Source organism: Bos grunniens, chromosome 19 (genome assembly GCF_055505025.1).
Source record: "Bos grunniens cultivar Pamir isolate PY7600 chromosome 19, Bosgru_T2T1.0, whole genome shotgun sequence".
NCBI lineage: Eukaryota > Metazoa > Chordata > Mammalia > Artiodactyla > Bovidae > Bos > Bos grunniens.
In genome coordinates this window covers 14,636,358-14,653,485 of record NC_141183.1, presented here as the reverse complement: position 1 = coordinate 14,653,485, position 17,128 = coordinate 14,636,358, and the positions used below count along the sequence as shown (strand labels likewise).

The 17,128-nt window shown below is 38.7% G+C and overlaps 1 protein-coding gene across 2 annotated transcripts in view; it reads right to left on the bottom strand.

The window, feature by feature from the left end:
* Positions 1 to 17,128, bottom strand: part of SMURF2 (SMAD specific E3 ubiquitin protein ligase 2) — a 114,301-nt gene that overhangs the window by 7,437 nt on the left and 89,736 nt on the right. For both annotated transcript variants that reach the window (XM_086356919.1, XM_086356920.1), the window contains 7 exons: positions 15,384 to 15,542; positions 10,248 to 10,440; positions 8,869 to 8,972; positions 6,528 to 6,642; positions 4,605 to 4,783; positions 3,705 to 3,842; positions 482 to 602 (listed from right to left, as the gene is read on the bottom strand). In XM_086356919.1, the coding sequence (XP_086213045.1) occupies positions 482 to 602; positions 3,705 to 3,842; positions 4,605 to 4,783; positions 6,528 to 6,642; positions 8,869 to 8,972; positions 10,248 to 10,440; positions 15,384 to 15,542 (1,009 nt within the window). The remainder of the gene's footprint in view (positions 1 to 481; positions 603 to 3,704; positions 3,843 to 4,604; positions 4,784 to 6,527; positions 6,643 to 8,868; positions 8,973 to 10,247; positions 10,441 to 15,383; positions 15,543 to 17,128) is intronic.

Genomic DNA, 17,128 nt, shown 5'->3' with positions numbered 1-17,128 from the left:
GATCGAACCTAGGTCTCCTGCATTGCAGGTGGGTTCTTGTTTAGATAGAGACGATCCTAAATGTTTCCTCTAGGTTTTTGTCTATCAAATGCTTTCTTGTAAAGCTTAATGTAAATCCAATTGGGTCTAGGTTTTTATTCCAAATAAACTGCAATATGGTGGAGACCAATTGATAAAGTTTCACTTAACTAAATCAAGAGCCATTTAATTAAAGAATGGGAAGTAACACTGTAAGAATATACACAAAACCTGTTAAAAGGAAGAATGGATAATATGGAAAAATAGAGGATAGTCACAATAGAAGAGAGACTACTTGCAGAATTTCCAAAACATGAAAGGCTTTTCCTATGAGTTAGAATTCTCACAGCAACACACAGAAAAACTTCAAAAGCACCAGAAATACAACTCCTCTAAAACTAAGTAACAGAAACTTCTCAACCTTGCTTTGTTATACTAGATGATATGACATTCATACACTGACCTCTAACTCCTTCTCATCAAATGTCTTCAGCAGATGCTGTGGAATTACTTCATTAAATCCTTTCTGCAGGGCCAGGAATTGCGCCTCAATGCCTCGTAAAAATCTCCAGTTCACGTAAAGCCTGGAAACATTGGGCAGGGGTTTTGTATGATCAAATATATTCAGATTTGGTAATTACTATGAATCTCTAGTACATTAGCAACACTGCACTTTACAAGTGTGTAGCGTTAAGAATTTAGTCTAAGATCTAAGAATCTCAGATTACTGAAGGTAGATGGATCCTCAGTAGTGAGGCAGTTCAGTATAAATTATAAGCAGTATAAATTAAAAAGCAGTAACCTTCCACTAACAAAAGCAGCATCGCTACAGCAACTCTTCACTTCAGAAAAACTCCTATTAAACTGGAAGCTGGCTGGAGAGCAGATGGGTCTGAAGTTAAAATCTAAGTGAAACGATTTTCTCAGCTTCTAGCATGCATGCCAATAACCAGAAAAAAGAGCCCATTCAACCGAAAATGACTTTTTCTGATTTCACTTGAAAATACAATCTGAACATGTCGGGTGTTTTCTTTATATTTTGTGGGTTGTATATGGGGGAAGGGAAGGTGAAGAGAATCCCCATATCCAAAATGAGAAGAAACAGTAAAAGCCACTGCTGCTGCTGCTGAGTCGCTTCAGTCGTGTCCGACTCTGTGCGACCCCATAGACGGCAGCCCACCAGGCTCCCCCGTCCCTGGGATTCTCCAGGCAAGGACACGAGTGGGTTGCCACTTCCTTCTCCAAAAGCCACTAGCAAGCACTTTTTGACTACTTGTTTTTCCCTTAGGCTTTAAAAGCCCTGGAAGATGTAATTTTAGCAACAAAAAGTACACAAAACTACATCTCATGTGTAGCTCTACTTACGTCTTTGTTTGGACTTAGACTTTCTATATGAATTGCTTTTTTATCTATCTTCCCAGGAAAACTTAACTCACAAACCTCAGAACTACTCACACTCCCAATTTGTCAGTATCTCCTTTCCCAAACTTGGGAGAAATAATTCTCTAAGAAATAAGTTACTTAATATTAACTGTATCCCTTGGGGTACCTCATTTTTGTTTAAGGGCACATCAAAACTGCATACCTGTAAAAAGTTTTTCTTTGTAATTTTTAAAATTTCAAAACTATCTGGTAAGGGATAATCACTGGTAGTCATGTCAGACTCTTGCCACCCGCTGGACTGCAGCCTGCCAGGTTCCTCTGTACATGAGATTCCCCAGGCTTCCTTCTCCAGGGGATCTTCCTGACCCAGAGATTGAACCCATGTCTCCTGCACTGCAGGTAGATTCTTTACCACTGAGCCATCTGGGAAGCCCCAAGAAACAGTTACTGTGTGCTGTAAACATGACTGAATCCTGGAAAGTGAGCAGTCTACTCCAGATCCTGGAAGTGACACACTACTGAACCTCAGGAAATTCCCATTCACTCTTCTTTTATTATTTTATTTTTTAATTGTTATATATGTGTGTGTGTGTGTGTGTGGGTGGGTGGGTGGGTGTTTTGGGGGGGGTGGGGGCCACACTGCTTGACATGTGTAATCTTAGTTCCCCATCCAGAGATCAAACTTCAAACACATGCCCCCTGCCGTGGAAGCATGGAGTTCTAACCACTGGACCGTGGGGAAGCTCCTCATTAAGTTACAAATGTAGTATGTTTGTTATTAAAAGGAAAATCGTAGTTAAAAAAACAAACATTAAATGTGGAGACAGAGTAAAACCCGCAAGTCCACTCTCTACCCTCTTTCGTCTCTACTTCCAGGCCTATCCCTTCCACTCCCCCACCCCAGGCAACATTTTATTGGGTGAGTGGTCTTCCTGAACATCTTCTGTATGAGAACAAAACAATACAGACTTTGTTCCAAGACATGCTTTTTAAGTGACAGCTTACGTAGAATCTTTTTAAATAGCCACACAATATTCTGTTTAATATATCTCATCATCCTCTTCTACAAACATTTTGCAGTTTTCAGGGTTTTTTTTGCAAGTAATATTTAAACAGCCCTGTATTTCTTTAATTACAAATGTGTTTCCAAACAATAGATTCCTAAGAATGGAGCTGCATATGCATTTTCATTTTGGCAGCTGTTTTCAAATTGGTCTCCAACAAAGCTCTACCAGTGTTCACAGGCTATGAGACTGATGGGCCTCATCTGTAAACCAAAACATTTCAGCCAGTAAGACCTGAGGACATATTCTGTGCAAAAAAGTACAGCAAGCACACTTCTGTGTACATATGGTGAAGTTCAAACTCCTAAATTTGATTATCATTACATACCATGAGCCAAATGATCACACTCAATACTTCTAGATTCCTCAATCAACAGGTGATTTTGTAAAACGTGAACATTTTCTTGACTTTTTAGTAAGAAATATAGTACTTATATATCTATATTTCTTTAATAAACATTTCTATTTATATATATCACTATATTTCTATTTTCATAAATTATATTTCTATTGAAAACATGTATTTCTTATATAAACCCACATCTTTATTTATAAATAGGATTAAGTCCTAGTAATATAGCACAAAAGTGCTTCTGCACAGCTAGCTGTGGGAGCTACACTACATATGACATGGCAAACCGTGTTTCCTGAAATCAGTGCCTTTGTACAGTCCCTCTTTCAACTGAACCTGGGCTGGTATGCGACTCGCTTTAACCAAGAGAATACAGCAGAGGTGATGTTGGCCAGTTCCAGGCTTAGGCCTTTAAAAGATCCCACAACTCCTCCTCCTGTGCTCTGGGAAACCAGCCACCCGATAAGAAGTCTGGCTATTGTGCTGAAGAGAGAGGCCTCTGACACCACACGGATAACCAAGGAGCCCAGCCAGCAGTGAGAACCAGGTGCCGGATGGTGACCCAGCGTCCAGTACAGCCAGCCCCCAGCCAGCCAAGCCACCCTAGGTGAAGCATCAGACATGTGAATGAAGCGGCCACCTTAATGTTTCCACCCCAGCTGACACCATGCAGAGGAGCAGTGTGCTATCCCTATTGTCCTCGATCCAAATAACTGACCCACGGGACCATGAGAAGTAATAAAATGGTGGTGGTTTTTAAGCCACTTAATTCTGCAGAAGCCCATTCTGTGGCAGGAAGTAACACTACCTAAGCATCACTGTTTTTCTGTACCACCATTCTAGAACATTAAAACAAGTCTCAGGCTTAAGAAGATATAAGTGTTTACCTGACATATTCTTTTTTATTTTCTTCAGTAACAGGGATGCTCTTGCCATTTGGTTTAAGTTCATGCTGAATGATTTCACCATAGGCATTATGTTCGACACAGAAGGTGTGGTCCAAAACACCTGTGGTATCATTCTCGCTAGCAAGGAAGAAAGGGAAAGACACGTGACTAGAAAATCTAAAATTCAGATCTCGGAGATATAGTAATCAGTGAGACACATAAAACTAAGGTAGTTTTACGACATGACCAACACAGGAACATCTGACCCTGTGTTCTTTTTACTAGTTCTTATGCCACCGTTCCTCCTAGTTGGGGGGCAGAAAAGTCAAAGAGCTTTAACCTTCATAAACCCTGGGAACATTTTATTGAGTAATGAGGAAGCCCTGGAAAGCTGGGTTTTACACAGGGAAACCTCGGTTCTGTTTGGCTTTCAGGTAAGAAGTTTTACCAGAATCTCGGTAATCCAAGTGACCAACACCTGAGGAACCCCACTGAGAAAGCTACTTGTGTACCTGGTAAAAATAAGCACAGCCAGTGTATCTTCACAAACAAATGACCTCCCAACAAACAGAACTGACTCTTACAAATATACTTTTTCAAGTATGGTTTCCGCAATCATCATTGAGCAGAAACATCTTATTCACACATGAAAAATGGAAACAGAACCTGTATCATGTTGAGGAAATCATTAAGTGCTTTTAAAAATACAGTATACTACATTTTCCCCTTTTAAAGTAATAACACTTTTGCTAAAGTTTAGGAATTTGGAAAATACACAAAAGCAGTAGAAAGAGGAAAAGTCTCATATGGTCCCATCATGTTTTATATTTCAAAAAAAGTACATCCATTTTGAAACATGTATCTTTTAAGAGCTCAGATTCTAATGAACAAGATACATACAGTATCCACACTAAACTGTTATGAAGATCTGGATCAACTAACTCCATGTCATCCAAAGTAATGGACTTCCCAAGCAACTGCTTATAGAACGGCAACGTGAAACCACCATCAATATAATGTCCATGAAACACAGCCATTCCCATTATTCGTCCAACAAAGTGGAAGTATGATAAATGTTCCTAAAATTGAAAAGAGTTTATATAAATATTCAAGGTAGATACTATCTAGGGAATTTTTAATATAAATTAAATATGTAAGCAACAGTAATTTTTAAAATAATAAGTATCAACTTATACTCCAATTTGTAACTATTTAAGTGGATAGGTTATCATATCAAAGCTCAATACTCATTAGGGAGAGTTTCTATAGGGCACACTTGAGATACTACACTTTGCTATAAAGTATTACACCAGAGTCAACGCCTCTCCCAAAGAAAGGGCAGTCACTCTGTAAAATTTATCCTCAGAAATTGAGTCTAGTCCCTCTAGCAGCCTCACTAAATCTCCTGCAGATCCTGTTCTCTCTCCTCCAGTCTCCTGCTGAGCTCCTTATAACCATGGCTCTGTCATGCGGAAAAGCTTTCAGTTCTCTACCGCCCTGTTCTCTTGACCTAACCAGAAACTGAACTTCAAAACATCACAGATTTAAGAGCACAGATTTCATGTCTAACTTGGACTAGAGTCCCGATTCTACCAGTTACTAGCTATGTACACTTGGGCAAACTGCTTAACCTCTGTAGAAATAATTTTCCATTATCTGGAAAAATGAGGGTAATAATAGTATCTAAAAAGGGTCTCTGTGGGTAGTAACATGAGGTGATGAAGCCCAAGGCATTGGACCTGGCATATGGTAAATGCTCAACAAATGTGAGCTATCATTACTACGGTGAATGAGCTGCTCAAGCAGAATCTTCACCTAAAACCTTCCCTTTAGGAAGAATACCTAGCAAGGAACCTACTATGCCTACCATGTTTAGACAGGTTTGGTCTTCCATGATATATTGTTTTATTACTGTTGGATATTTGTATTTTAAACTTCCTTTACTTCTCTGTTTAACCATCCCTAAGCTCACCTTTAAGCCTCCCTTTTATCTTACAGATGGCACTTTTCTTTTAAAAAAGCAGTACCTGTTCACTACAAAATATTTAGAAAATACAGACAAGGAAAAAAAGCCCATAGTCTTAACACTGAGAGATAACCACTGTAAGTATTACAGTGTGGATCTTTTCAATGTTCTCACATATACGTATGTTTACCAAAGTTGCATCATTCTATTTTTTTATCTTCTTTTCACCTAATATATTATAAATACTATCTTTACATAGCATTATCCATTATCCCACAACATCATTTTAGGGGCTCTATAATATACCCTTGTACGGAAAGATAATAGAAATACTATAAAACCAACAAATTAGTAACAGCTGCTAACACTTGTTGAGTACTTAATAATATGTAATAGGGTTAATCACGTATAGCACTGTGCAGGGTCTCATTTAACAGTCACAACCCTTCTCTCAGGTTCAAATTATATTTTATCATTGAGGCTTAAGTCAATGAAAGTCACAAAGCTAGCTGGTAACAGGACCAGGATATGTTCTCATGTCTAATTCCAGAGCCTAAGCTCTTAACCACGTCATTCTGCTTCACGTCATAATTTAATCAACCCCTCTTAGGGACCGCAATGTTATTTCCAGCTGGGGCTACTATAAACAGTGATGCAGAAAACCTCCCTGGGCCCAACTGATGCATACACTCATAATCATTTATCTAAGAAAAATTTTTAAAAGAGGACTTGCCAAGTCCAAGGATGTGACTTCAACAAAGACAGCAAACCTATGTCATAAACTACACTGACATTTAAAGATGAAAAAACACTGTAGGTCATAAGTTAGTTCATATCGTTATAACCACCAATCATACCGGATTAACTGCAGAATCAGGATTGATCTGCAATGTATAGATATCATCTCTTGAATACTGGAAGAGGCCATAATAAGGATTCAGCATTTCATGTGACAAGAGATATAACCACTCCCTAAAAAACAAGATATGCCAAAAGAATTTTTTGTTAATAAATACACTTTTACTAAGATATGCTATTAATGTTAGCAAAGAAGTTTTTAATAAAACAAAACGAAGCACTAACTAGTTATGTAAGATCACTTTAGAAAAGTATACCAATGCATGGAGCTCAGCCCCATGCCCTGTGACAACCTAGAGGGGGGACAGAGTAGGGGGGTTGGAGGGAGGTTCAAGAGGAGACGGTACACCTATGGCTGCTTTCTGTGCTGTGTGGCAGAAACCAACACAACACAGTGAAGCAAGCATCCTCCAGTCAAAAATAAAAAATTTAGTTGGAAAAAAAAAAAAAAAAAGAACCAAGCCCCAAAGTAAATGAAAACCCTTGTTTTATTATATTGAACTCATGTCTCACTCAATTTTGGGTAATTTTATGACATTTTAACATCAGCGAATAATAATATCCAGAAGTACCATCAGATGCTGCAGCCCAGTGGTCTGTTACTTTCAACTGCTAAACAAATTTGTGATCCATAATAAATATAAAGTGAAAGGAAGAATATGGTTTTATTTCAAACCCTCCATGTGGTCCCATCCATACCACCCTGATCCTCTCCAATCCTGGCAGTTTTATACTAGTTTATACAATATATAACATGCATACATAACTAATTCATGTATTATTGTTGGTATGGTTTTAGTAAGAAAATTTCACTATCCATTTCCACTATCTGTTCTGTGTAAACCCTAGAATAACCATGATAAACACGAAAGTGGTGAGCAGCTACCAAGGCCTCTGGTGTAAGTGGGACTGAAAGGGCAGGCCAGCACTTTCTGGGGATGTTTCATCCCACTTTTTGGTTTCAAGCATACATCAGTGTTTTTAAAACCTATAATAAACAGTTCTATCACCTTCAACTTATTAAATCATTTACATTTTTCAAAGTATGAAAGACCACTTTTTGTCTTGGTGAGACAGAAATAAAATCACTAGTCTAGAACTTAAGGTGACGTCCGAGTCTCAACTCCTGTCATTCCTCAGCTGGGAAAGGCGTGTAAATGATATACTGTGATATTATGGATTAAACAGGTGAATAATATAATTTTAAGAAATGCAGTGAAACACTATTAAAATAGTTAAAGGAAAACATTTCAAAGTTCTATCATTTGATGGAGTCTAAATCAAATCATTATGCTTAATACTTGAAAAGTCTAGAAATTAAAAAGTGAGATTTACAATAAGCAACCTTCACACCTAATATATCTTGTATATTTTTTTATGCATATATGTGTCTTTTAAAGGCATCTCTGGTGGTTCAGTGGTAAAGAATCTGCCTGCCAAGCAGGAGACTCAGGTTCAATCCCTGGGTTGGGAGGATCCTCTGGAGAAGGAAATGGCAACCCACTCCAGTATTCTTGTCTGGGAAATCCCCATGGACAGAGCAGCCTGACGGGCTACAGGCCATGGGGTTGCAAAGAGTTGGACACAACTGAGCATGAGTGCACAGTGATCAATTCTAAAAATCCAAACTAAAGAAGCTATCTATTTCCAAGTAAAAGGGTCACAGAAAAAGTTTACAGGTGAAAACAAGTAATGCCAAATAGCAATATGGGACCTGGTAGAAACACAAATTTAATTTAGGCTGGATTTAGATTAGGGGAGGCAGAATTATCATGATGTCCTTAAAATGTTTTAACAAAGAAGTTATAATGTTTCTGCTGCATTTATATATAGTGAATTCTCACACCTGGAAAAAAATACTTGATGTATGAACGCAGCAGAAACATCATATTGAATGTACTGAAATATTCTATGGAGAATTTATGATATACACACATACTTCCAGACACAAACATTCCTTTAACAAGGTTAAAAAGCATGGCAATGGAAGCAAAGGGAAACAGTATTCAGTTTAGAATACACGTCATTAAAATCTCAAGATTGTTCCTGACAATGTAAAGCAGAGGGAAGTGCACGTACTAAAGGAGAGAAACGGACAAAATATCAGGCCTGTAGGCCCTACCAACAGTCCACATAGGGTTGCAGCTAGTTTTCAGAGACTCTAAGTCTCATTGAAGACATGATCCATTAGGGAGTTCACAAATACTTTACTGGCAGCATCCACTAGGGCATCCTCCGTACTGCAAACACTAGGTACCAATGAGAGGGTTACACCACAGAGAGGATCTGATTTGCAAATATAAGGATCTATATGCCATTTACTGACGAGTATGTCTTTACCTGGCAACCCCTCCATAGTCAAGGCCTTCTTCTCCACGAAATTTTATCATTAATCGCTTCCAGAGATCTTTTGGTCTCATTTTCATGACTTGTCGATATGATTCCTGAAAAAATGTTTAACATACTATTATTACTAGGTGTTTTTAACCCTTGTTTAAACTCTCCTTTCCATTCCACCTACGAAACATATGTTTATTTAAATAAGGTGGAATGTGTTGAACAGTCAAATCAATGGATCAACTCCAAGTGTTTGGAACCTCATGGAACTTAAAACAGATATAGTTTAATACTACTGAAATCAATTCCTTTGATAAACATTATATTAAAAACCTACTAAATGCAAGACTCCGTATTCAAGTCCCATGAACTATAGCAATGATACCACTCATATTAAAAAACACAATCTGCCAGAAGTACCACATTTTTTAAAGGTAGTTGACCTAATCCAGGTGACAGATTCCAGCAGGAAGTAAAGGTAAGAAACAGAAAGTTTCAAAGAACGTAAGTAATTGTTAATGTGCTCCTCACTACACTGACAACTTTACATTATTTTAACACTACAAAGGACTGAGTACTAACAAGGTCAGAATTGTTCTGAGAGAAAAAAGTTCATCCTTTGGGAGAAGGATTACGAAGTCCCCAAACATCTCTTGCCCTGGAACCCGCTAATAAGTGGGAAAGTCCTGCCTTGGACCTCTTGCCACTTATTATGTAAGAACATTGAAGCTGCTATTAGAGCTATAAAATCCAGATAAAAGGACATACCAGAAAGGAAGATTTTCAATAAATTAAGGAAGCAGTCCAACAGTAATTAGACAAAACGATTTTTTGATCTAAGAGTCCCTTACCTTTTGGAAGAATTAGAAAATAAGGGATGGATAATATCTGTGGTCTTTTAAAATTCATGAACAAATCAGTATCTGCAATGCAGGGACCAAGCTGCACCCATTAGAACCTCTCACACTTCATCCCATCCAAGTGTTTATCTTATATATTAAATCTCTCCAATACTACTGCCTTTACTCCCCACAAGTAAGAAGAGAAATTAATGAAAATTCTCCCATTTTAAAGAGATTAAAGTGGAAGTCGCTCAGTCGTGTCCGACTCTTTGCGACCCCATGGATTGTAGCCTGCCAGGCTCCTCTGTCCATGGAATTCTCCAAACAAGAATACTGGAGTAGGTAACCATTCCCTTCTCCAGGGAATCTTCCCTACAGTGATCAAACCCAGGTCCTCCCACATTGCAGGCGGATTCTTTACCGTCTGAGCTACCAGGGAAGCCCTTAAAGAGATTGAGTCCCCCCAGTATATATTTGGAAAACAAGTTCATCACTGGAATTTAAATTTTCTCTATTTTAAAATCAGACTTGTACATTTACCTCAAAAATCTCTTCTCTGGAAACCTCAATGCGGCAATGGCCAGCCTGAGGCTGTTGCTGAGAAAGTTCCTGCCGCAGAATCTTTAGCTTCTGAACTAGGTCTCGCTTGTACCGTGGGACTGTCAGACACTCTGTGTCATCAGGGCACAACGACACCACCTGCTGTTGCTGGTCTTTCAATTGGTTCTGCCGACTAAAAGTAAACAAATATTAGTAAGAATCTTTTTTAAAGACTTCAATTATACATTTAAAATTGCACTGCATGCTAAACCAAGTCTATCTATATTATTTCGAGGCCTTGTTTTAGTCTTAGCTTGACATTTCTAACAATAAACTGCCTCCAAAGTTTATTTCCTAGAATTTATGGAAGTGGACAATGAGAGTTTTATCCAAAAAGCTTTATCCAGCTGCTGAAAGCAATTTTCTCAAGTACTGTTTCCATTTTCCTCCACTCAGTTTACCAGCTCTCACTTCAAAATTCGGGCATATGCCAAATCCTGTGCCTGTTATCTAGAGCCTGTCTCTCTGCAAGAGACAAACAGCTGGACTGGCAGTCTGGCAGGACCCCTTCTCCTATGCACACTACAGTCTAGACCACAGGCATGTGGGAAGTCACAGAGAAATGAGCACTTTACAAACAAGTCTAAATGCTTTATAAAGTGACTATTTTTCTTTTCTTCCTTTTTTTTTTTTTGCGGGGGGGTGGGGTGGGGGGAGTGGCATGCAGGACCTTAATTCCTTGACCAGGGATCAAATCTGTGTCCCCTGCAGTAGAAGCATGAAGTCTTAACCACTGGACCACTAAGGAGGTCCTTACTTTTATTTTTACTGTGGTAAAAAACACATAAACTTTACCATTTTAACCATTTTTAAGCATTATAGTCACTGGCATTAAGTACATTCACATTGTCTCTTACACTACAGTGACTTCTAACTGCATATATAGTTTACCACAAATACACAGAAATAAACTCCCAAGTGCAGCAGAAACATAATTTTCAGAAGGCACATTGCCTACAGATATATTTATTCTCCTGACAAAAATACTGTAAGCTGCATCTAAGAATTTTTTTAAAGAATCTTATGATATAATGAATGAGTTAATTTCAGTAAACTGTCAGGAAATAAAACATCAGGTAATTCACTATTAATGTCTACACAAATGCTAAATGATTCAGTTGGAATCTAATTTCACACACAACAGACAAGAGTACAATCTTCTAACCTAAAAGTAAAGGACAATGGTAGCTATGAGAAAATAAAAATAACTTTCAGTTCTCTAACAAATCACTCAAACTTACTTTACATATAATGATTCAACAGGTAAAAGCCCAAATTTATACCTAGAACACGTAACGATCCAAAAAAATGCAGCTTTGATGAAAATGACAAATCACCATTTATTCTCATAAGCATTGTAATAAAGGTGTTTTTTGTATACACATGCATATGTAAATCAAAACAGAATATATTAAAAATACTCTTTAAACAATGGTATTAATCCTATCCCAAAAAAAGAACTTGGGTATACGAAGTTAAATACATAAAACTTTAATTCCAAGTGGATCAGAGACTTCAATGTAAAACCTAAAGCCAAAAGTCTTAGGTGCCAAAGCACAATCCATAGAAAAACAAATGGATAAAATGAACATCACTTAAATTTCAAAAAACCTTTACACTCTTCAAAAGACACTGTTAAAAAAATGAAGAGACAAGTCATGGTCTAGGAGAAAATCTTTCTAAAACTTATAGCTGACATAAAACGTGTATTTCAAGCATCTAAAGAATTCTCAAAACTCAAAAAACTCAGTTTTTTTTTAAAAAACTTCACCAAAGAAGATATACAAATGGAAATAAGCCCATGAAAAGATGTTCAACATCATTAGTTACTAAAGAAAAGCAAATTAAAACTTAATGAGAATTCTGTAAAGCAATTATCCTTCAATAAAAATTAAAAAAAACTTAATGAGATACCGCTACACATCTATTAGAATGTCTAAAATTAAGATTAACCATACCAAGTGTTAGCAAGAGCAACTACAACTCTCACACACTGCTAGTGGGAATGTCAAATGGCACAATCACTTCAAAAAATAATCTGGCAGTCTCTTCAAAAGTTAAACACAAATCTGTCATATGATGCAGCCTAGGTGTTTATTTATCAAAGAGAAGTAAGAGTGTCCACAGAAAGACTTAAACATAAATGTTCCTAACAGTTTAGTCACAGCCCCAAACTGAATCCAAATATTCATCAGGAGGTAAACAGATTCATAAATTGAGGTCTATCCACACAATGGAATGAAAACAAATGAACGACACAGGCAACAACAGAGATGAATCTCAAATAATTAGGCTGAGTAAAAGAAATCAAACAAAAGAGAGTACATACTGTATGAATCCACTTATCCAGAACTCTTAAAACTGCAGTGTATAGTGACAGAAAGCAAATCAGTGGTTGGCTGAAAATGAGGTGTGGACTGAACTGTGTCTAAGTAAATAAGTTGAAGGCATAAGCCTTAGCACCCCTGACTGTGACCTTATTTGGACACAGGGCCTTTGCAGATGTACTCAACTTAAATGAGGTCACACTAGATGAGGGTGGCCCTAAACCCAGTAGACTGGTATTCTTATAAGGAGAGGTAAATTTGGATCCAGAATATAGGGGAGAAGCTGTAACATAGTAAGAAATATACTTTGATCTTTGTCCCCAGTTACTGACAACACAACTCCTAAAATGCTTGAAATGTCCTGAGTGACAGAGGTGACAAGTGTACTCTGTTCCAATATTTGGTCTTTGTCCCTGGCACAAGACAGGGAAGCTCCTAAGTCCCTCAGAAGTGCCTGGGTTTTGGAGCATTTTTTGTTTCAGTGAGGTGACTATTACATAGTTGCAGGATAGGGCCTGGTTGCAGGAAAGACCAAGGCTTGCTGAGAAGCCTAGAACTTTCAGTGCCACCCCCCAGCCTCTGGGGAGGGGGGAGAGGAACTGGAGACTGAGTTAATGATCAATCACTCCTATGTGATAACGTCTCCATAAAAACCCCTGAATGCTGGTGTTCAGAAAGCTGGGTTGAAGAACACACTGCAGGTGCCCAGAGGATGAAGCACCCTGCAGGAGAGTACACGGAAGGTCCATGTAGCCCCCGGCCCCTCCCCTGCCCTATGCCTCTCTTCCATTTGGCTGTTCCCGAGTTAACACCCTTTATAAAAAAACTGGTAACAGTAAGGAAATAACTTCCCTGAGTTCTGTGAGCCGTTCTAGCAAACTGCTGAACCTGAGAGTCATGAGAACGCCTCGACTTATGGCCAGTTGAAACTGAGCCCTTCACCTGTGAGGCCTGATGCTAACTGGGTGGCATTAGACTGAATTCAAGTCCGTAGATGGGGAGAATTGAAATGTTTGAGGAAAAAACTCCCACACTTGGTGGCAGATGTTTTGTGGGTAGACCAGATCGCAGAAGGCCAGGTGAAGACAAGGAACAGACTGGAATAATGTTCCCACAAGTCAAGGAACAGCAAGATTTCCAGGAACCAACAGCAGCTAGGGGAAGAGCATGGAACTGATCCTCCTCGAGAGATTCCAGAAGGACCAACCCTGGGCCAGCCTGGCTCTGAACTCGTCTCCAGAACTGTCAGAGAATGAACTTAGATTGCTCTAAACCACCCAGCGTGTAGTGTTTTGTTATGGCAGCCTCAGGAGACGAGGGAAGGGGTGGGAGGAGGGACCACCAAGAGGCTAGAGAGGGGCAGGAGGAACTCGCGGGGCAGTGGGTACGTTCACCATCTCCATTAAGGATCCAGGCAATTAAGGTGAGAGTCTCACAGTATATAATATGTCAAAACAAACCGTACATAGAAAATATGTACAACTTCCTGTGTGTCAATTAAATTTCAACAAAGCCAATTTTAAAACAGTTCATCAAAAAAGTCTACAAATAATAAATGCTGGAGAGTGTGGGAAGAAAAGGGAAACCCTCCTACACTGTTGGTGGGAATGTAAACTGGTGTAGCTACTATGAAAAACAGTATGGAGAGTCCTAAAAAAACTAAAAATGGAGCTACCATATGATCTAGCAATCCCACTCCTGGGCATGTATCTGGAAAACATGAAAATTCAAAAAGATACATGCACTCCAATGTATATAGCAGCACTATTTACAAGAGCCAAGGCATGGAAGCAACCCAAGCATACACACTCTCACTCACGCACAATGAAATATTACTCAGTCATAAAAAAGAATGAAATATCGCCACTTGCAGCAACATGGATGGACCGTGAGAATATCATACTAAGTGCAGTAAGCCAGAGAGAAAGACAAATACTATATATGATACCAGTTATACGTGCAATCTAAAAAATAATATACATGAATCTATACACAAAACAAAACCAGACTGACAGACATAGGACACAAATTTATGGTTACCAAAGGAGAAAGGGAGGGTGGGGAGGGGTAAATGAGCAGTATGGGATTAACAGATATAAACTGCTATACATAAAACAGATAAGCAACAAGGATTTACTGCAGAATACAAGGAACTACATTCAATATCTTATATAACCTATAATGGAAAATGATCTGGAAAAAATATATACATATAACTGGGTCACTCTGATATACACCTGAAACTGACACAGTATTATAAATCAACTATATTTTAATTAAAAAAAAAAAAAAAAGGATATATCAAGCCCATTCACAAAGATTTGTGAGAGAGACTGTTTCGGTCCTGCAAATGGGAAAAAAGGATTCAAGCTGAAGGACAAAACTGACAGCAGAAAGTCCTCTGGGATGGATTCAACTTTCCTAGAGCTAGTTCTAGGGCACTTGCAGGGTGGAGGGGAGAGGGACTCCACCTACCCCACAAAGCAGCCTGTCTCTGCAGGTGTACTGGGACAAACCTCTGACACACACCCTTCTCCTAACATTTCAGGGCAGGTTCCTACTTAAGCACAGTTGGGATTAAAATATGCAAACATGAGAGTAACATTTGGTATACCCATAAAATTATGTTCAACAGAAATAATTTATAACTGAAGAGAGAAGCCATTCTATCACATTTATTACAAAAAGCATCCATCAGTCTTCTTTTGTTGAGACTCATATCTTAACATGTATTATTTTAAAAACTTACTTTAAAACTAAATGCAAGTTAGCAGAGAGCCGAGGATCTGTAAACTGTGTTGTTCTGTTGTTATGGTCAACGAAATAAACTCTGCCTGTTGCTGTATTCCGGATCTCCCATCCAGGAGGCAACGGACCAAGCTCTTCACAATTGATGTTGCTAAGATCCCTGCAAAAACAAATATAAAATAAAAAATACCTCACTGCTGGGCCTGCTGAGCCAAGCAAGTGTAAATGACACAGAACAATTCCATGAAGTCTGAGAAAATGTATTGTTTCAGAAACTTGAGACGTTGAGCTGGAATCTTTAATTCCCAATGGTTTAACAAACTTGCTTATTCAAAACCCAATCCATAAATGGCTCAGAAACTTATCACACAGCCTACATTTTTAGTGAGTTCATTCCTGGGTTTTAATGTAATTCAGGTTTTAAATTAATCTAAAAGCAATCACAACATTTGCCAACATAAACTGTACTTCAATACTTGTCTGAAAAAACATTGTTTTCCAAATGTCAGTGATATAAGGAATTAAATGTTTTCTAAAATTTCCCTTCAATTATTTCTTTACCACGCCATAAAATCTGTGTAAATGTTCATTCCATGATTAATTTTAAGCTCTTCAATAAAGCAAAACTGGACATGTTATTAAAATTATGATCCTGAAAATAACTACAGCATACGTTTTAAAGGATAACTGCTCCATTTTGAATTCTAAAAGCTATAAAGCTAGTGAATGGAGAATCAGTTTAAGACACCTTAGGAAGAATGTTCTAAGATTTACTGCTATGTAAAAAGAAGCGAAAGATTTTTAATGGAGCAAAGACCCCTGTTGTTATACCACATGAACGCTCACTCAGTTTTGTCTGACTCTGTGATCCCATTGACTGTAGCCCATCGGGCTCCTCTGTCCATGGAATTCTCCAGGCAAGAATACTGGAGTGGGTTGCCATTTCCTCCTCCAGGGGATCTTCCTGACCCAGGGACTGAACCATGTCTCCTGCATGTGAAGAGGAACTAAAAAGCCTCTTGATGAAAGTGAAAGTGGAGAGTGAAAAAGTTGGCTTGAAGCTCAACATTCAGAAAACTAAGATCATGGCATCTGGTCCCATCACTTCATGGGAAATAGATGGGGAAACAGTAGAAACAGTATCAGACTTTATTTTTGGGGGCTCCAAAATCACTGCAGATGGTGACTACAGCCATGAAATTAAAAGACGCTTACTCCTTAGAAGGAAAGTTATGACCAACCTAGATAGCATATTCAAAAGCAGACATTACTTTGCCAACAAAGGTTCGTCTAGTCAAGGCTATGGTTTCTCCAGTGGTCATGTATGGATGTGAGAGTTGGACTGTGAAGAAAGCTGAGCGCCGAAGAATTGATGCTTTTGAACTGTGGTGTTGGAGAAGACTCTTGAGAGTCCCTTGGACTGCAAGGAGATCCAGCCCGTCCATTCTGAAGGAGATCAGCCCTGGGATTTCTTTGGAAGAAATGATGCTAAAGCTGAAACTCCAATACTTTGGCCACCTCATGTGAACAGTTGACTCATTGGAAAAGACTGATGCTGGGAGGGACTGGGGGCAGGAGGAAAAGGGGACGACAGAGGATGAGATGGATGGCATCACCAACTCGATGGACTGAGTTTGAGTGAACTCTGGGAGTTGGTGATGGACAGGGAGGCCTGGCGTGCTGCAATTCATGGGGGTCACAGAGTCAGACACGACTGAGCAACTGAACTGAACTGAACTGAAAGAA